Below are 22,164 nucleotides of genomic sequence, written 5' to 3' on the forward strand. Positions count from 1 at the left end.
TAAGGTAACTCGGATACCCCCTCTGTACAATTGTAGTGAGCAGAATAGCATCTCAGAATGCACACAACACGTTGAACCTTGAGACGAATGGGCTACAACAGCAGAAGACCACATTGGGCACTTAATTAAGACCATAGTGTTCCTAATAAAGTGCTCAGTGAGTGTATATCTTGCTGGGAAAACTAAATATTATGTTTCGAACCATAAATCAAACTCTTTACAATGGTGTGGGAGAGTCTGCTAGGGACAAATGGGTAATGAATACTTGTTGTTGTGCAAGGTGGCGTCAGCATTTTACATAGTTTTTGGGCAGGAGGATGTTTTTTCATTGCAAGAGGGATGCAGACACGGTTTTGAATAGTGGATCAACAGCCATGATGTTGCATGTTATGTCTGAGAGCTTTGCTTGGTATTTATGCATATTTTAGTTTAATTTGGTTCAAAAGTGAAAACTAGACCTTTCTTACAACAGAAATCACAGAAAACCCAAATGTGCAAATTAACCTTCAAAAACAAATGCAAATGCTGGAGGGAGATCTTTGTGCAATCGGCCCTCATCAGCTGTAAACAAATGCCTCCATGCTTCCTGGCACTAGTTAATGCCCTGTGATTAAATTATATGCTTTGGAAATGTGATCTTTCCCAGAAAGCGTGTGACAAGCTTTGGTGTAATTACGCAGGATTTCCCCTCATTTTTCTGAATGGTCGCCCTGAGTGCTGCCAACTTCTTTCCTCACAACTACCTTCATTTCTTCTTTTGGTGAAAATGAAGGTGTTTTCAATTACACTGAAGACATCACACAAAAGCTTGGCTTCAATGTCAGGTGTAATAAACCTTTTCATTGAGTTCTATTGTATCTCAACTACATGAGAAGATGAAGATTATGATTGTGCGAGTGAGCTAAAGCAGACATGGCTGCAATCCTGGTACTGACAGACTGATCTCCTCTTTGACCAGTATTTAGGCACCTATAAAGAACAGGTAATCTTTTATTGTTCAGAGTCACACAAAACAACAAGAATAATACAATATCCAAACAGAACCTGTCAGATAAGTGAGCTTTTCCAGAAACGCCTGTTTTAGAAATCATTTCCCTATCATAAAAATCTTTTCAACCCCAGATTTTTTTTAATGAACCTCTCCCTCCTTTTCTTTCTTCTTTCATGTGCTTGCTCTAGGTTTAAGGGCTTTACGTGGCGATGTCTGACGAGTCCCAACAGGCTCCTTGACACAAACAAGTCTCAGCTCCATCTTACGAGGCGTGGGACAGGCCTGCAGATGTTCCAGGGACAAGTTGTCTCTTGCCACCTTTCGCTGGAACACTTGTCTCTTTGAAAGCTTCTGTCCTCCCCCATCCTCCCCATTCTCTATCCTTGTTCTCATCTCCTTGTCCTGCGGCATTATGAGAGACGCAGTCGACAAGCTTTACTCATTTTGTGGGGAGCAGCCCCTTTGGCACTGTAGGGTTCAGGGGAAAGGCATGGAGTATTTACACGAGTATTATTGATCCATTCATCTAATCCCTAGCTCTCTGTTTGAGACAACAACTCCTGAAGACTGCTCCAGTGGTCACATTCCTTTGGTTACAGCATACTATTCAGGTCAACCAGCAGACAAACAAAATGTAGGGCATGCTGTACTATTGATAGGCTGACAGTAAAATACAAATGAAAGACTCTGCTCTAAAACAACATCAAACTGAAAATGATAAAGGAGATGGGTTTGTTCTGAAAGTTGAAAACAAGCCAACAAAAAGAAGGTATATGGTTTGTCTTATCATTGACATCAACAGAGAAAAAAAAGCAGGATTTGCAAAAGCATTCCCGTAAATGAGGAGTGGTAGGATGCAATACCAGGAAATGCATGTGTGGGTGTGCCACTGAAGCTAGGATGAGATTGAATTCGGTACGGAGTAAAGTTTTGGGATACATAAAAATTTTCAATTTGTTTTTCTACAGATATGCACTAACGGACATTTTTGACCATTGTGACACATCTCGCTGTTTTAGCGCCGTCTTGCGCAGGATCACCGCATTTTTAGACACTGTGTCAAAACATCTGTCAAAACACATCTTGAGGCACCTGCATTCTGCTTTATTTGTTGCACTGTATCTAGCTTTTTTAGCGCAACAGTTCATTCGGTATGAACGGCCCCCAAGGGGCTTTATAGAGTGCGGGTTCATTATCGTGTTTCATACAGAATCTACAGAAATGCTTCTCATTTTTGCTAATTTGTTAACACTTTCCTTGCACATATAAATACTGAAACAAAATAATTTACTGACAATTGTATTGTGAGCTCTGTGGACTGTGAGAAACAAAAATATGAATGAGTCTGGAAGTCTTAAGTGAGGCTACCAGGGTGTGGTGTCTTTCTCACACCCAGAACTCTTGTCTAAGTACTGTCAGGTGTCTAACAACTGCTGTTGTGCTGGTGAAGGAGTAAGGATGACAAGGGCTGTTGTGGGAATAGGGTAAATGTCACAATCCCACACTGCACTGTAGCCAATGAGCACTGAGGGACTGTCTCACAAACCAATCTTCGCTCAACTTGTTTACTCAAAGATGTGAGACAGTATTACCTCATTAACTGACTGACTGGTTTGTCAAGACCACAATCTGCCAAATTTGAGATTGAGACATTGGTTTTTATCAATTATCATCAAATAATGCTAGACTTTTATCTCACCAATATGTTGGTGTCTATGATTACATGGCATCAAAATCAAGACTTGTTAAGGTTAGCCTTGATAGAAATAAATATATTAAATGTAGTGCAAGAGGACTTAACTGTGTTTTTGTCCTTATTGTCAAACAAAACTGAGAGAAAAAAGAGAAGACTGTGTGCTATGTTTGTCTTTAGTACTAAACCCGATGAAAGTGGTAACTGAAGAATTAGCGCTAGCTAAAAAATGCTGGGGTACGTTGTTCTTCCAAAAGTCAGATTTATTTGTACTTTTTGTCTGACAGACACCAAAACAGCAGTCTGTGAGCAATATACTGATGCACGGATGGAGCTGTACAGTTGGGACCGTCCCCGTGCCACTAAAACTAGACTAGCGGGTTTAGTCCGTTTAGTCACCTCTGTCAAGAGGTGACACCTAACTAGGCAAAACAAAGCAACAGTCACACTGCAACTGTATTGCTCACTGATGCATGCATTTCCACTAGGTGGACAGTATAGCGGTTTATCCAAATACCGCCACAATGCGCTAGCAAACAACTCACCAGCAGGGGTCAGTCATTGCCCTGTTTGGATAAAATTTACGTCCTTTTGTAAAATTATATTTTATTTTATTTTTTTACAACAATTTAGTTATTCTGCCTAACATTATTAATCAATTTAGAATACAATATAATACATAATTGCATGTGGATCTGTACACTGTAAAAAGTGATATTCTGCAATTGTTATAAGGAGCTATTTCTTATTACGATCTACAGTAATGCTTAAAATAAGTTTGGTTTGTGTAACCTAATGTATTCAGGTTGATTCAGTGATATTAAATAATATTTTGGCTGGAATCAATTTAGATGTTACCACAAGAAGCATACTTTTCAGGTTAACATTTCTTTTCAGTGTACATAGAGAGCATGGAACTGCAAAAATGCATATGAATATATGGCTTTTTACTGAGTCCCACGAGATGTTAACTGGGTCACTGCACTTTGACTGAATAATGCTCTGTTCTCCAGGCTGAAAGCTGCAGCCCACCTTGAGTCTCACAGCAAGGAGTATTTCATTCTGCAGTAAACCAAGCCAGTTTTCACCTAGGGGGCCTTTTTTCCTCAGTCAGGTGGAGTTTTGTAACTGACAACTTTCATATAGATCATATAGAAGTGCCTAAAGCAGAGATGAGTCAGATAAAAACTATGATTTTCCTTCTAAAGGAAGAACAACTCTTGACAGATGAAATCAGTTGCTTTAATGAATAAATCTTGGAATGAGTCTTGGTCCTTGTACAACATAGCTGAACTACAATACATCATCCCAAATATAAAAACACGCAGATTCATAGACAAATGCCATGTATAAATAGGAGTGATTTGTGACCAGAGGGCAGGTGGTCCACTTTCCTGTGGACCAAAGTGGTAGTTTCCCTAAAGCCAGACATTTAACCCCAATATAGGTTGAAGGGGCTACATGCTAACCTTATTCTCTTGTTGTAACACTATTCTCTTGTTGATTTGGCTCTAATCCCTGACACTATAAATAAAAGTTATCTGAACAAAAATGTATTTAAATTTCTTCGGGGGCAATGGTATCAGTGGTTTTTCATTTATTAAATGGGGTTACATATACAGTGCTGTGCAAAAGTCTTAGGCTCATTTCACAAAAACATTTGTTTTAGGATGGTTATTACTGTTTATATCTTCTGCTTTAGTGCCAATAGAAAAAAAGAAAAAGAAAAAAAAAAAAAAAAGAAAAAAAATCAATTTAGGTTTCCAAACATTCCTTTGCAAATATAATAAAATAGAATAGAACAAGGAGTCCTGCAACAGATGGTATGGCTCCATCAGAGCCTAGATCTTAACATCATTGAGTCAGTCTGGGATTACATGAAGAGACAGAAGCATTGAGACAGCCAAAACACATAGAAGAACTGTGGCAAGTTCTCCAAAATGCTTGGAACAACCTATCTGCCAGCGACCTTGAAAAACTGTGCACAAGTGTAACTATGAGAATTGGTGCTGTTTTAAAGGCATAGGGTGGCCACATCAGATATTGATTTAGTTTATGTTTACTGCACTTCGCATGAAGTTAATTGATAAATAAATATTATTCATGGCATTATTTTGGGAAACATACTTATACAACATTTTTCAAAACTGCTTAAAATTTTTGCAAAGTACTCCTATATACACTCCAAAAAAACAAAACAAAACAAAACAAAAATATAGCTCTTTGGCTAAACTTCATTCAACTGTGGACAACGCTTCCACGTGTTTGACATTAGTTTTCTTAACTTAAAATTACTATGCAATCTCAATACAAACACTTTGTGTAGAAAGAACCTAGTTGATTTGAGTAAACCCAACAAAATTAGACATCAATGTAAATCAAATATATCTTTTATCATTTTCTTTATGTATTAACTAGTGAAAGTAAATGTTAGCATGCTAAATACATGCTGATTGGAAGCAGTATAGAGTGTAGTTTATTTCCTATGTTATGGTTAGCACAGCATTTGCTCAACGAAGCAAGCAATTCATTTCACATGTGACAACTACCTGTCCTCATAGTTAGCTCAAGCTCCATTCTTCACCGTTTTGGTAACCCCCAAAACTCCAACATAACAGACACTCTTTTAAATCTCAACATAACAAAACATTAAACACTAACAAGTATCCCCCTTTACATTCATCTTACACAAAAACATAAAATAACACTTAATATTAACATTTACTCTCCCAATCGAGTCCCATGCAAAGCATGCTGGGTAATGGAAATCCCCTGCCCAGTTTCATCAATGCTAAATTAACACCACAAAAAGTATTCATGTAGTCCCAACTCAAATTGATCAAGTAAACTTCCATTTTACAAATTTAAATGGATAGAACGCAATGAAGTCAAGTTGTTATATTCTATATTCTAGAATTGTGTTGCTTTTGTTTATTTTAATTAAGTAAATTGAACAAGCAGCAAAAATCCTTTTCTGACTATACAGGCCCATATACAATCTGCAGCCTTGTAAATGTATTTTTTCATTTATTTGACATTCTCTGTACTAATTTTAATGTTCTGCACTGATTTTAATGTACTGATTTAAACAGATTGTAATGTGTTTAGAGTACTGCAGTCTTAACAGATGCTGAAAGCATTATAAAATTAGCTAAAATATTTAATAAACCGGCAAAAGACGTGGATGTGTGAAAATCTGTGAATGATGGGTGTCCCAAATCTGCAGAATATTTTGCATAAATTCTGTGCATCCAAATGGGTCTGTTCATATGTCATGCATGTCATCACAATCTTACCGTCCACGTGGCTGATTTGGCTGTGCTGGACTGCTGGAAGGACACATCAAAGGTGTGTGGACCAGCATAGTCTGTGTTGGATGGGATGGCAGGTGATGGAGACAGGGCCTCAAAGGTGGAACTGGGCTGGGCGTAGGGTGATGGGGCCGTTACATTGTTCTGAGCATGCTCGTTGTTGTAGGGGCTGGTGGAGGTGGAACCACCATTCTGATCCATGCTGTTGAGAAGCCCCAGGCTTGTGTACTGTGGCTGGAGGAAAAATAGAGGAAACCAGGCCATGTAAACATATATCTTTTAAAGCGTTTCACTGGTGGGACAAAATGATATGGTATTAGCAGTGTCATATGAACAAAGAGGTAATATTAATCAAAACATTAATGAGTTGTTGCCACAATACAGCTTCTTTTGATGTTAATACATCAGGCTATGATGTAATGGTGGGCTTAGAGAAACAGAAGATGTTCATAAGAGCTTGACTTAAAAAAAGAGGTTATTCTCTTCAACAAACTGTTTATCAAATGCCCCTGTCCGTGTACTTGTCTAAGAGAAAATGTCCTATATAAGGGCTCAAAGATGTCAACCATGACAAATGATTAGGATTACCGCAAGAACTGAGTTCCTAGAAATTGAGGCATTGTGTAAAAATTGTCAGTATTTCTGTCGGTCAAATGCAACAGAGCGACAAACAGTTTTGTCTAAATAGTAACATATTTAAATGATTAAACTCATATTCATTAGCAATGATTCAAAATGTCTCTCATTGCATAAATCTGGCATCCAACATCCATATTTTCAACACTGAAAAATGTTATCCTAAAAGGAATATTCAGGGTTCAATACAAGTCAACCTCACAAAGTAACCCAGCATCTAACAGGTACTACACCTCTATGATCTATTTTTTGTCTTCATCTTGACACTCAGAGCATAAACAAATATTGAATTGAACTAAAACAACTCAGTTCCCCTGAAGCTTCAATTCAAATTCATCATCCCAGTGGATAGACATCCGCTTGTTTAATGTTTTATTTATAGGTATAAAATTGCAACTGACAATATGTAAACAACCATCAAATTGAAGTCCAATTACTGTAAGTCATCATCTCACTTTAATTATTTCATCTTGTTGGTGAAATAATAGGTCTAATGAATGGAGACTGCAATAAATGAATCAGAGGATTCAATTAAAACAACGGGAGGTAGAGGGGGATGAGCAGTGAATGGGCGATACACAGTTCACATGGCTCCTGTTGCCCCCTTCCAGTGAAGGCGCAGAGAGGAATTAAAATGACTGTCATTTGAGAGAAGGAAGAATGTTCTGGAGTTAAGCCAGCCTTTTCCAGCCCCACTCCTTCAGCCACCATGTCCATTCCTTTCCATTTATACATGCCACATTCCTGGATGAGGTGCCATGGTTGTGTGGCTCTTTAGACCATCATTAATCTCAACCGGGTTCCTTGTTTATTTCAGGCATGGATGGAGACAGCTGTCCAGCTTGCACGCTTATCCCATTTCTCTCTTTTCTTGTCTCTCTTTCTCTCTTTCCCTCTCTTTTCTCATCACAGACAGATAAAATTATCCTGGTGCTGCTGGTAGCCCGAGTGAATCACCAATTCAAGCACGTTTTGAGAGAAACGATTAAAAATAACCTGTTTGTACACACATACACCTGGGAGTGGGCCACTTCCCTGATCTAAGCATACCTTTCTAACAGTGCCGTGATGGAGAGAAAGAGAGAGAGAGAGAGAGCGAGAGAGGTGCCTTTTGAAAAGTACAGACAGGGGTCAATTGTATGTTTGTGTGCCACGAGTCTGCTCAGCCTCCTGGAAACAATGAGTCTCAGGCTTTTAAGAGCCTGTCTGAAGGAACAATAGGCCAGGTTGGTAGGTGTATGAAAAGAAGCGTATTGTAAGAGCAGACGCGCATACACACTCACAAAAAAGACCAAAATACTAGAGCTGTACCCTGCAGCCTCAACAGAGCTTCTCAAACACACACTTCCTCACAATGGAGCAATTAGGACATAATGGAAACTTTTAGAGACAGTAAGGCCAAACAAGTCAGCCTGAAAATCTGATCCCATTATGGTGGTGAAGGGGAGTGTCCCATATACGTAGAGCCATTAGCAGTACATAAGCATTCATTTGAAATGTAAAAAAATCTAAAAGTTATAGGAATATTCCGGGTTCTATTCAAGTTAAGCTTAATCGACAGCATTTGTGACATAACATTGATTTCCACAAAAATTAATTTTGACTCGTCCTTCCTTTTCTTTAAAAAAAAGCACAAATCTGGGTTAGAGTGAGGCACTTACAATGGAAGTGAATGGGGACCAATTCGTATATGTTAAAATACTCAATGTTTCAAAAGTATAGCCACAAGATGTAAACAAAATGTGTGTTAATATGATTTTAGTGTGATAAAATCACTTACTGACTTTTTCTATGTAAAGTTATAGCCAATTTTACAACTTCGTTACCATGATGATGTAATATCAACAAACCTTAAACCACTAAAACTACTGTAAAAATTACAATTTAATACATGAGTTTTAACAGAGGAATTAATTTGAGTGCTTTAATAAAAGTATAAGCTTCACATTTCTGCCTTTAAACCCTCCAAAATTTGGCCCCATTCACTTCCATTGTAAGTGTCTCACTGTAACCTTGATTTTTGCTTTTTTTTTTTTTTTCAGAAAAGGAGGGATGAGTCAAAATAATTTTTTGTGGTAATCAACGTTATGCCACAAATGCTTTCAATTGAGCTTAATTTGTATTGAACCTGGAATATTCCTTTAAGAAATTGGGGTGGGGTTGGACGTCAGAGAAATTTTTAATCTCATTTTAATGGGATTAAATGAATAAATAAATAAATAAATAAATGTTTTATTGAATTCTCCAACTTGTACTAGCCTGTAAATTTTATTTGTCCTATTTTCTGTATAAATAATTAAACTGAGTTGACTTGAGAACTAAATATATGTATATATGAATTAAATTGAAAACTGTATATATATATATATATATATATATATATATATATATATATATATATATATATATATATATATATATATATGAATTAAATGAAACATAACATCCTTGCTTTGGAGGTCTCTTTTTTTTTGTGTGGATTTTTTCCCCTTTTTTTCACCCAATTTGGAATGCCCAATTCTCGTGGTTGCATAGTGATTCCCCTCAATCCGGGTGGTGGAGGATGAATCCCAGTTGCTTCCGCATCTGAGACCATCAACCTGCGCATCTTATCACGTGGCTTGTTGAGCGCGTTGCCACGGAGACATAGTGCGTGTGGAGGCTTCACGCCATCCACCGCGGCATCCGGCTCAACTCACCATGCGCCCCATCGAGAACGTACCACATTATAGTGACCACGAGGAGGTTACCCCAAGTGACTCTACCCTCCCTAGCAACCGGGCCAATTTGGTTGCTTAGGAGACCTGGCTGGAGTCACTCAGCACGCCCTGGGATTCGAGCTAGCGAACTAGCGAACTCCAGGGGTGGTAGCCAGCATGCTTTGGAGGTCTCTTGATGTATTGTTTGGGTTTCAAGTGCTGATCTCATAGAATGTAGTGGTAAAAATCTCAGATATTCACAGAAAAATGTAAAATGATAATGCAAACTGAATGAGGCACATTAATTTACTCTGTGTGACTTATTTTAACATACAAGTCACAAAAACATGTAGGAAACTACCCAGGAAACTTCTAAATTCTTAAGTATTTCGTAAGCAGGATGCAATAATAAAGAGGGGTGAGGAGGGTTTCTCAGTTATGCTCATCATCTGTGCAATTTGCAGATTTTGAGGAAATACTAGAACATACTAGATTTTTTCCCCCAACAAATGCAATTTTGCCAAAAAAAAAAAAAAAAAGCTTTAAGCTTGCAAAGATGTTTTCCAGGGACTGCTGGACACAATTTACCCCATTTTACTCTAAAATAATTAAAAGTGTCCAGTCCAGTCATCAATAAGTGAAAAATACCATCCAATAATAACTCATTCTTTAATTTAGCATTTATTTTTCTCTGCTTACTTTTGATCAGAGTGTGAAAGTGAGAAAGATCTATTTTAAACCATTTTTTTCTGTGTCGTACAATTAAACAATATTCCTTCCTAATGCAACAACCATCTAACAACTGCTTTAGCTGCTCTTAAAAATACCACCCTGTTTATAGCCTCCTTGGAGAGTGAGCCCCTGGGATGTCAGGATGCTTAGCAGAGCCATAAATCAGATGCCCATGACGGGTCCGATAGCATTTAATAATAACGGTGAAAGCTTGAGCAGTCTGCTTCAGGCAAATATGCATAACTTTGACTATAGACAGACACTGGGATAAGGAGATTGAACCAGTGGAAGAGAGAGAGAAAGAAAGAAAAAGTAAAAATTTTTTTTACTTATTTTCAAAACTTTTCAAAAGTCTGCTGGTGCAATCAACGATATCTGTTATCAACAAGATGGAATGTCACAATAAATGTTGATATAAATGACCTCTGTATTGTTCAGTTTGAGTTCATTTTAATTCAGGAATCAGATCATTACTCCAATCCGTTATTGTTGATGAGCTAACAACTCATTGCTGCTCTTGTGCCTATATACTGTACGTACCTGGATGTATCTGAGATCAAAGCAATCTTAAAGTTCAATAACGATCACTTTCTCAGAAAAGATAAATTAGAAAAATAACTGACTAATCATTAATATTTAAATGTTCAATTTTGGGATCTCAGCCTTGTATGAAAGAGCCTACTAAGAGTTTCTAAGAAAACCAAGATAGTCTAGAGTTTTGCAATGCTTTCACTTGTACACTGTACACTTGACTTCACTTGAAATTATGTGGAAGACACCTAATGGAGTAGTTTAGGCTCTTTCCAATTTCACTTTCAATCCAACCCAATGGTAGACATTCCAATATTCTTTGACTGTATTATAGAATGGTAATCCATTCTAAATTCTATCCAGCACATGAATCACATACCTGTTATGCTACCAGTTTTCTTCCTGATTTCATAGAAGAATACTACTTGCCAAAATCACTGAATCATTTCAACCACGACTTAAATCTAGAGTTTGAGAGCAAAATGAGGGCTCCCAACTCAAGAGTGTTGTCAAGAGTGACAGGAGCTGAGGTTTCCCTGGCCTGGGGGGTGAAATGGCTGCCATTCCTGGGTGTGTTCCAGTGACCTGGGTAGTTTGTAACCCGGGCTGAGTGTTGAGAACATCTGTGAGGCCTTGATGAGTGACCACAGGGGTAGAAAGCATTAAGTGCTAAAACAGGGAAGGTGGAGGGGGTTTAGGTGGGAGAGCTCGACTTGTTCTCTACAAAACTTCGTGCTCAGTGGGCTGGGCAGAGCAGATGATTGTATCTGTATACACCACAGTTAAACCAATTACAATTCCAAGACTTTTCAGGATCACTTTGATGAACACATTCTTCAAAGTGGCTCCACAATCTATCACACAGAAGAGGGGGTGTTTAACCTGAAACCGTCTTTCTGGTGTGACCTTTAAGGTCACAACAATCACACTTTCAACTGACGAAAAAGTTAAGGAACCTCACCTAAAGTTCTTCAGATGCCACTAGATTGATGTATTTACAAAGTTTGTCTATCTGAACCATAATTTTCATTGACACTTCTGCATAAATCAAAGCAATAACACTACTAGCTTTTTCTCTTAAATTCCTTGCACCTCCATGTCTCCCCTTACAACACAAAACATGCATGTCTACAGTTCCATAACCCCTACCATGATTAAAGAGAGTGAGAGACAGTGCGTTTAAAAGCATTAATCAAAGCTGTGTGGGCAGTGGATTGGTTACATAAAGCCAGCTTTAAAAACACAAGGGAGAGGGGGTCGAGGCCTGGACTGTGCTTCTACCAACACTCAGGTTTGTCTCTGAGCTAACGGTGTTGTGTTGACAACAGCTTTGTGCAAGAGAATTGCAGCTCTGAAGTCACAGACTGAACTACCACCTGCCATTAAGGAATGTAGAACAAACAGACAGATCTTAAATAGCTTTTTTTCCTCTCAGGAAAAACATTCAACCTATAAACTTAAGTTGCGTTTTACTGAAGCAGTACAAAGAAAGACTTTATGAACGTTTTGTTGACAAAAGTTGGATTTAATTATGCAATGTTCAACAAAACTCATCCTTAAAAGATTTGATAAATATCACACATGCCTATTCCATTAAAACAATCCAACATAAAATTCAAGCTTAGTTGAGAATTTTGTTACCTCACTCATACAATTGCATTCACTTAAATAATGTTTCAGAAATCACTTTGCTTTTTTTATTACTTTCCTGATGTAATGACGTTAAATATTTTCGGGACACTCAAGTGCAGTTGCACAATTTAAGCTAAAGGAAAAATGTACATATATACATAATAAACCAACCCATGCTGAAACTACAATATGTTACCATTTATTCTGGGATATTAAGGGTCAAATTAAACTTCATTAGTACTTTCTCAAAGCAAACAGCCAAATCACAGCCCATTGTTCTATACAAACAAGATTATCAGTCTGAGCGTCTCAGACAAATCCATTATTTGCCAAACACACTGACTCAATCCGAGAGCGGTACAGCGTAGTCAAAACAAGAGCTAGGCAAACCAATAAAGCAATACACATTGATTTTTATCTGTAGACAAACATCATTTGGACTACTGACTTTTCACACCGAAACTCCACTGTAAAATGATTTATCACAGCTCAACTAATATCACCTTATTATTAAATGCACAAATGTAACTCTCTAAACATATATATTTTTTTTTTAATCGAACATATGCAGCACTTGGTGAATTGATACATAAAGTTAAGAAATTACAAATTTTAAAACCACACCACCATAAATATACAAGAAACAATTAAGTAAGTAACAGTACCACCTCAAAATTTTTTGGCAAACATCATAAAAAATAAAAGAGAAAGTGCATAATATGTCCTTCAATGCCTTTGTAAGCCCTAATTTTGAGGCCACCCTTGCCAGTCACTCCGCAGGATTCCCTGAGAACCCAAAATGTAGAATAAGGAACCAACATTATCTCCAGATGGGCAGTGAAAGCGCAAGGGCCTTACCTCACTGTACGATGTGGGTGGATTGGTCTCCAGGTACAACATATTGGCGCTGAGGTTGAGCAGTGCAGCCGCAGTTTGCTCCACAGACTCCAGGATTCTTAGCCCTTGTTTTTCTGCTTTTATCCCCTAAAAGTGTGATGTGGGCTACAGAGGTGAACGGGACAAGCTTAAAGTCTCTATAGGAATTCAATGGGAATGCCATATATACCGGGGGACAAAGAGGAAGGGCCTGAGAAATTACCTGTCCAATACCTGATTCCAATACCACACCCTACTTTTTGGGAAGGTGTTGCTTGTCTTCTGGTTCTTTCTTGAAGATTTAACCCTAAGGAACCATAAAGTATGCACTAGACCAAGGCACTTTCCCATGCATCTCTTTCATCGCTATAATTTTTCAATTTTGCATTTATTTTAGTTTTTCGCATTTAAAATGTTAAACTTACATTTTTATTTATATATATATATATTTAATAAAAAAATAAATAAAATAAAATAAAATAAACAAATGAATAAATCATTTAAATCACACATAATTAAAATAAATGAACCAGAATTGTGATTTTTAATATCTATAGTGTCAGAATATGAAACTGGCTTCAACACCTTTTCTTTTTTTAAATAGAGGTCAGCCATTTTATTGACTTATTTTAAGTTTTTAATTTCTAAATAAAAACATAATTTAATATAAGCAAATGATTTACATATTGTAATTAATATTATACAAATAACCCATTATTCTATTTATAATTATTAAAATAATTTAATTTATTAGACATGAAAAAAATGTACTGTGAAACACTAAGCCTACAGACACATAATTCTGTCTTGCTCTGGAAGGAATCCTCTTTATAGGATTCCTGCAATATCCTTAAAGCACAAAATTCCCTCCACTAGTATTTTCCAGCTCCTGTTTGCATAAGATTGATTCACTCCCCACCACCCAAAGAGCCTCTAGCATGGCCCTATGACAGTCCCATGAGAGACAATAAGTCTACAGTTGACATCTTGTATCTTTCAGAGATGACTGGTGTAGATTTGTTTTGACCACACTAATGCAGTTTCAGATAGAAGAGAACCAACCCACTCCTTTGTGAATATTTAAATGTAAAAAAGGATCTTAGTGTTAAATCAATCAGATTAAACAGAAGAAAGAAAGGCAATTAAATCTCTTTCAGGTTGATGTACTAATGTTTACATACTACATAAGTGCTAGGTTTCAGTGACCAGTCATGCAATTTACGAAACTGTAAAGGTATCAAAAACGTTTAAAATGTAGCTAAACAAGACATATCTGATTTATTCTATTTGCTTTTGGCATTTAATGTCAATAATCCTCTGTTCTAGCACTTTGCAGATCTTTGCAATGATAACTTTACTTTAGTAATTTGTGCTTTCAACATTGGAGGATATTTTATGTGATGGTTGTAATGGAAAACGTGCTAGATTCAACCAGTATTCACCACTATATACATGTACTGCAAAGGGTGGTAGCCCCAACCCTAAACCTCCTGTAGAGCAGTCTCATGTCCACTTAAAATCCCTGAGCAAGGTAGACTTTAACATTTAGTGCACTGTAAGTTGCATGTTCAAATTATTAACAACAAACTAACACACACAGAGTGTGCTTCAACATTCTTCATACAGTAGCTCACACCCTACTTGAGGTAACTGTTATTTAGAGCTCTTTTGATGGGGGCAATTAGGGTTAGCTAAACAAACTTCTAATTACTTTAAAACAACACTGGCGCCAATCTACAGTACAATAGGCCCTTATTGCTGTGGCACTAAAATCACAGTGGGGTTCTTCTATTAAATGAAATGAACATTTTTGAATATGCTGACCACAGCAATAATTTCCTCATTTAGCCAAATTTCAATACGCTGCTTAATGCATATTATATATGCATAATGCAATGTTCCCCCCAGGAAGAACAAAAACCAGCAAACTAAAGTATATAAAAAAGTCCTGTCAACAAAACTGTAGAGCACTTTACAGTATGTTTCAAGAACTGAAACATTAAGAAGAATGTACATCCTCAAAAATACTGGTTCGCTCTTTCATGATTCATATGAGCTAAGATTGTTGTCTGTAAGCTTTAGATCCTACATTTACTTTTAAAGTCTGTATTGCACGACCTTGGCAAGCTACTCTGGGTCATCTGGGAGGTTGATTGAACTATTTACATGCCCTATGGGGGTCAGAGGTGACAGCATTAAGGGGAAGCCTCAGGTCACAATAGTCACAAAGGGTTGGATCCCTAAACCCAACCCACCTAACAATCACAAATTATAGCACCGATTGCAGTCAGGAGAGGTAAGCCCCTAAAAAAGTTTTTGCTTCAGGGAGGCAGGCTTTCATATGACATATTTCATATGTGGTGAAGCATTTATTAGCAAGGCAAAAAAAATAAAAAAAATAAATAATATTTAATGAACATGTGTATCACTATACTTTGTGCTATATTACCTTGGCTTAGTTATTACCATTTTTTTTTTAAATACAGATGCTGAGGAAGTGACAGTAAATTTGGCATTTATCTCTCTTCTGACTGCTGTAATCCATCTCTCTTTATTTTTTCCTCTTTTGGGAAGTCATGGAAATGTAAAAGTGGATTTTTTCTTTTGCTGTTGGAGCAAAGGGAAATGCAAAAATAATATTTGTTATGGTCTCCCATTTACCTCTATAGAGCAGCGGCAAATGTTACACTTCTATAGCTAACTTCCACGTTCCAAACCCAAAAATGTAAAAAGGATCCATTTGTTATACTGTATGTATCCTGGCTAATTTTCAGGTCTTTAATTTTAAATTTAGACATTGCTCCGGCCTTCTTTTTTGAGTAAAGCTTTTTTGCCTTGTTTACTGTTTGTAACAGCCTACTGTGCATTCAACAGGAACAATTGTTTTCATTCAGTTTTACCCACCATTTTTATACTACAGCAAAACAATGCGTTACTCCTTGTCTGCCCTATTTGAACAAAGTCACTGCTTAGCAGGTCAACACCCACTTGTGAGGTGAATATATATTTACACACACACACACACACACACACACACACACACACACACACACACACACACACACACACACACACACGTGTAAAACAATTAGCTAAATAAGGCAACTGCTGTGAGGCAATAAACAGGTTCTGAAAAAAGGTGGTGAACCCATCTGAAGCTGTCCCATGGTGCAGACAAAGGATTCTGCACTTAGAACTATTTGGACACTTAAAGGACTGTTTGGGCTTAAACCGCAAGGAATAGTGAGGTATCATATGTCAGGTGACTAGTGTTTTGGGAGACACCTACCAAGATCTGCATCACCCCTTAGGGTGAGTCAAAGATGAAAAAGGGATAGAACAGGGCTAGAAAATTTAATACGCTAATTTCTACGATTAATAGTTGACTGTTTAAAGTGTAAAAAATAATAATTTTCACTTCCTAAAACTAATGTTTTCCCCCATTTCCTGTGGCTAAAACTGGCATATAAACTATTAATAATAATAGTTTTCAGATTTTAAAACCTCAGCAAATGAGCCCTTTAAGCTCTGAAGGTGTTTTTAAAGATTTCCTGTTTCAGTGGCATACCCAAAATTAAAGAATTTATATATATATATATATTTTATATTTATATTTATTTTATTATATATATATATAATAAAATAAATATAAATATAAAATAAAAATACTATAAGATAAAATACTATAAATTCTCCTCCCCACCCAGTAGGTGGCGATATGCACGAACAATGTGAATTGCCAAAAACAAAAGAAGAAGAATGTGAAAGTGAAAGTAGAGATTGATAGTAAAAAAGGACTTAAATATTGATCTTTTTCTCACCCACATTTATCATATTGCTTCTTAAGATATGGATTTAACAACTGGAATCATATGTATTACTTTTATGCTGCCTTTATGAGCTTTTGGAGCTTTGAAGTTTCATTTGCATTGTATGGATCTACAGAGCTAGTGTTCAGCAGAAGAAAGTCATACACATCTGGGATGGCGTAAGGGTGAGTAAATGAGGAGAGACATTTTCCTTTATGGGGGAGCTGTTCTTTTAAGTTTATCTTGCCATTAAAACTTGATATGAATTGAATCTGCCTATTTGATCATATTATTAAAAAAGACCACTGGAAAATGGCAGAAGATTTTGCCACAGAATGTTCACTGATTTTATGGCAAATATACATATACTTAAAATAAAAAATGTGTCTTATTTAACTCTATCTGCAAAACACTTAAATAATTAAAATAAATGATGACTAACCAATTGTTTGCAAGTTCTTTGAGTCAAAGTATAAAGCAAATATATTTATGATTAAATTTAAATGTTTGTGTTAATGTACCATGTACCAAAGATAACTGTGTTATTAATGAGATAAAAATTTACTTGATTCACAGCCCTATCACATGCCACCATATCATCTAATGGTATTGTGCTACACAAGATTTCTGGTGTCAAATAGCACATTTAGTTTGTTAAACCCCATCTATGGAGGGTGTGAATCTCTTCTTTAATTGAGTACACTATCTGTGCTCATTCATAGCAGCATTTATTTCAAGATAATAAGCAGTTAGTGATGTCAAAGACCAAACATCTGTGGACATCAGAGAGCAAAAGTCAACGCCTTCACTCTGAACTTTAGAATTATTTTACAGCATAACTGGCACCAGTCCTCACCATCTTGTTTTGATCCTCGTCTAGTCTTCCAGGGATTGCTGTATTTTGTTATATGTTAAATAACAACAATAAAAATTAAAAAAGTTTGCAAATGATCACAATGTCTGACTTAACAGTCACCTCTCAGCACAAAATTTGCACTTCAGGCCAATCAGCAGAAAAAATGTACAACAAGAAAAAGAAATGGCTAGAAAAAAAAGACTTTTTTGTTTATATGCTCGCTGTACATACTGCGGTAGTTTCCTGGTGAAATGAACCATAGAGGTGTTCCATCAGTAATGACGTTTATTTCCTTTCACACAAATCACAAGTAAAAAGCCAGATTATCACTCAAACACGTACTTTTTGCCCTGTCCCTCACATAATGATCATCTATCTTATGACATCAAAACACTTTAATTACAGTGCATGACTTTTAAAGCGATACATTTAAAAATTATATTTTATAACCAAATTACACTGTATGATCAAATTGCACGATAGCTCAATGAGTCGACCCATGAGTAGAAAGTGTAAAGAAGCAACTCAACATTATGTGGTTGCTTCAGCAAGTGTGTTTATCATCTCAAATTAGCTTTTTATTACAATTTCAGTTTGGTTTAGGTTTAAGGTTTAGGTTAGGGAGGTACTTTTGTTGATTTAAAACTCGATAGAGCATTAGCCTTAAAGGGATTGTTTTCCTCAAAGTAAAAATTCTCTCATCATTTACTCACCCTAATGCTATCCCAGATGTGTATGACTTTCTTTTTTCTGCTGAACACAAACAAAGATTTGTAGAAGAATATTTCAGCTCTGTAGGTCCTTACAATGCAAGTGAATGGGTACCAACATATTTAAGCTCCAAAAAGCATATAAAGGCAACGTAAAAGTAATCCATAAGACTCCAGCAATTGAATCCATATCTTCAGAAGCAATATGATAAATGTGGGTGAGAGACTGATCAATATTTAAAGGGATAGTTCACCCAAAAAGTACATTTCTTCTTTTTTACAATTAATTCCCACTTTTATTTTCACTTTCACATTCTTCTTCTTTTGTTTTTGGCAATTCGCATTCTTTGTGCATATCACCACTATAAGTTCTCTTCCCTGCCCAGTAGGTGGCGATATGCATAAATAATGCAAATCGCCCAAAACAAAAGAAGAAGAATGGAAAACTGAAAGTGGAGTTTTAAAGTAAAAAAAGGACTTAAACATCAATCTGTTTCCACCCACCCCTATCATATTGCTTCTGAAGACATGGATTTAACCACTGGAATCATATCTATTACTTTTTTGCTGCCTGTATATGCTTTTTAGAACTTCAAAGTTCTGACCACAATTCACTTGCATTGTATGGACCTATAGAGTTGAGATACTTTTCTAAAAATCCTTGTTTGTGTTCAGCAGAAGCAAGATATCCACATCTGGGATGGCAAGAGCGGAGTAAATGATGAGAGAATTTTCATTTTTGGGTGAACTATCCCTTTAAATATCGATCTGTGTCTCACCCCCACCTATCATCCATCCCTTTAAAAACCTAATCTGTTTGGGGAAAAAAATCCACTCGCTTTTAGCACCACAAAGTGGACATTTCACCTCAGAACTGCCGTGATACATGTAATGAACCATGTAATATTATTTTTTGTAAATGTTGCCACAGTCAGGTAAATTTTATGAGATCAGGCAGACAAAATCACACACAAAGAGACTTTTAACCAAACCAGATATGCCATCATTGATATTATTAATAGATATTATTATCCCTAAAGTCTTGTATTTGTGGATTTCATATTTAGACTGGCTTTTTAGAAGATGTCAAAGAACAGTAAAAGTGAAAAAGAGGTTTGTGGAGGAGGAATAAAGTGAGATTCAAAGAGTTCAAAGAGAGGGAAAAAGAAAGACAGAAAAAGAGGTAAAAGTTTAAATGGATTAATCTGTATCCTGGCAGTGCTGTTTCATTTTGCTTGAGGCAAACTGGTGGGGTGAAGAGTCAGCAGTGATTTACCAGTTCTGATTTAAGCTGCGGTGTTAAATCTCAAATCAAAAGTTAGAGTCCAAGCATAAAATGGCTCTACTTCTGTGTAACGGCACTGATTATCTTTAACTGGAAAACCCAAGTCCAGTCCGATAGCTGTAGAATGAGGCACATCACCACTATTCATCATTTACTACCAAACTACTGTACTAAAAGCTTCTATATATTTAGCTATTTATATAAAAAAGTGTAAAGTCTGTCTGCGAAAGATGCAACATTTTCTGTCACAAAATCCATAAGAATTTTACAAGAAGCTTTTAGGATAAAAAGTCAGACAAACAGTAGTTACAGAGCAGATTGATAGCACTAAGAAAGCACGCCTTAGTGATGTGTTCCCACCTAATGCTGAGTCAGGCTCCACTTGAAAAGAATACTGCAAATGACTAATCAAGGGCTAAGGCACAACACAGCCTGAACAAACCATTGTCTAACCAGCTTGAATGCATTCGAGGCATATACTCTGTTGAAGCTTTTTTGCTCAGCAAAGCTCGGAACCCCCCCCCACCCAATCTGTCAGCACCTATTTCAGGTGTTCTTGTCTCATTGGATATCACTGAAGCAGCCCTTTAGACTTTCCACAAAAAGGACTAATACAGATGAGGCTAACTGTGTTTTGATTTCAATTTGGAACAATAAATCTTCCATCAAAATAGTGGAGTTGAAATGAGATAATAATTACTCATACAGCATGGCCATCCTCCATTTAAAAAGCAAACAGCAATTCTTCTAAATCTATACAGTTTTCATTAGTGACCAAAAGTTGCACTTTAAAAAAAAAATTTTTTTTTAAAAAAGATCGTATTCATCAACTGTCTACATTCATCATCGTTATCTACATGCAAACTAGCTGTGAGTTTACCACTTTTAGCTGAGCAATTGCTCCATCTTGCCATGATATCATCTGGTGATGTTAGGACACAGCCTTTCCTCTGCAACTCTTTCTGCAACATTTCTCCATGCTACCTGACTGGACACCTCTCTCTCTCTCTCTCTCTCTCTCTTCCCCTCTCTCCCTCTTTCTCCTCCCCCAGAGAATAGGATGCAAGTCAGTCACAGTGGCAGGTGCTGTGCTAAACTGATGCCCTGCAGCTATAGAAAAAGCACAAGAAAGAACAATTTCAGATTAAAATATAAAACCCCTGCACAATACAATTAATAAGGACCCGGAGGGTGTCCAATGTCTTCTCAAGAAGGCACACCTAAATTTTTTTTAGTTCACCAATCAGTCAGAGGCTCTTAGCTAAAGGGATGGGCAAATATGCCCACTGTTGTCTTTCATCAAAGTTTGTTTTTCAGAATTTAATGGGCATCATTGCCGTAGTGATTGGCAGGTTGCCACAGTTCCCATCGACATGGATGCTAGCTGGCAAGAGATGGGGTGTTAGCGTGCCACGCAATGCACCACACCCGATCTTTACTGTGAGGAAGATGGGGGCGGGTGTTGTTGTATGGGGGGTATTAATCACCAGATCAAGAGAAAAGATAATCCCTTAAGGCCAGAGAGGCAAAGTGTTGCTCACTCTCTCCCTTTTTTCCCATCTTTACTGCTGGACAACTGCATTCCTCTGCTAGGAGGGGAGCCACCACCTCACCTAATTCTCCTGTGTGCCCAGGAAAAATCTACAAGGCCTCAGCTACAGGTCATACTCTTAAAGTCAAACTTTCCACTGATCTTCTGTTGTGTATAAACACAATGTTAAACCTATACGTGTTGATAGAATGTGCCCGAAGAATACATAGATTTTGCTTGAGTTACATAAACTTTAAGGTCAGCTAACATCATTTTTTTTTAATGTTTTTTTTATTTTTTTACAAGTTAACTCTTGAAAAGAAGAGGATAATTAGTTTGAGCTGGAAAAAATATAGAGAAGGAAAAAAATTCTCACTTACACCAAAGAAGAAATTGTCTGATATGTAGTATTGTTGTAGATTTCCTCCATCTTCACAATTCATTGATCCACTTCAGTCCCTTAGATTTTTTTATTATCATTCAAAGATTGTTTTAAATGTAATGTCATCTAAAACACTTCAGATCTGATGTGCCACAGCAAAACAAGGCTATCATCATCAGGACCTTTTATTTAACGCTGCACATCCGGACCTGGACATATAAATACCTTCCGAATTTGTTACCACCAAAACTATCCAGAATGACCAGGGAAAACCCACAAACACCCCCAATAAACACTTACACACCCAGATGCAAGTGTATGTCAACTGTCTCTGCTGGGGCTTACCACTAAATTCCCCACTACTGAAATTATTCACCTGACTGATCACAGTAAACAAAACCAAGTTTCATATGTGATAAAATAATTGTGGAACTCTGCTTAAGAACTTCATACAGGCTTTAAAAATGTGTTGGTTGCTGTTTAATATTTT

At 36.9% G+C, this 22,164-nt stretch overlaps 1 protein-coding gene across 3 annotated transcripts in view; it reads right to left on the reverse strand.

The window, feature by feature from the left end:
• The window catches only part of LOC127446354 (tumor protein 63-like), a 66,069-nt gene that overhangs the window by 22,599 nt on the left and 21,306 nt on the right, over positions 1-22,164 (reverse strand). For 2 of the 3 annotated variants that reach the window (XM_051707239.1, XM_051707238.1), the window contains exons 1-2: positions 13,084-13,275; positions 5,981-6,229 (exon numbers count right to left, since the gene is read on the reverse strand). In XM_051707239.1, the coding sequence (XP_051563199.1) occupies positions 5,981-6,229; positions 13,084-13,125 (291 nt within the window). In that variant the 5' untranslated portion in view covers positions 13,126-13,275. Of the gene's footprint in view, positions 1-5,980; positions 6,230-13,083; positions 13,276-22,164 lie in introns of those variants that run through there. The other variant, XM_051707237.1, reaches the window with a different exon arrangement.

The sequence above is a fragment of the Myxocyprinus asiaticus genome, chromosome 9, assembly GCF_019703515.2.
Source record: "Myxocyprinus asiaticus isolate MX2 ecotype Aquarium Trade chromosome 9, UBuf_Myxa_2, whole genome shotgun sequence".
Lineage (NCBI taxonomy): Eukaryota > Metazoa > Chordata > Actinopteri > Cypriniformes > Catostomidae > Myxocyprinus > Myxocyprinus asiaticus.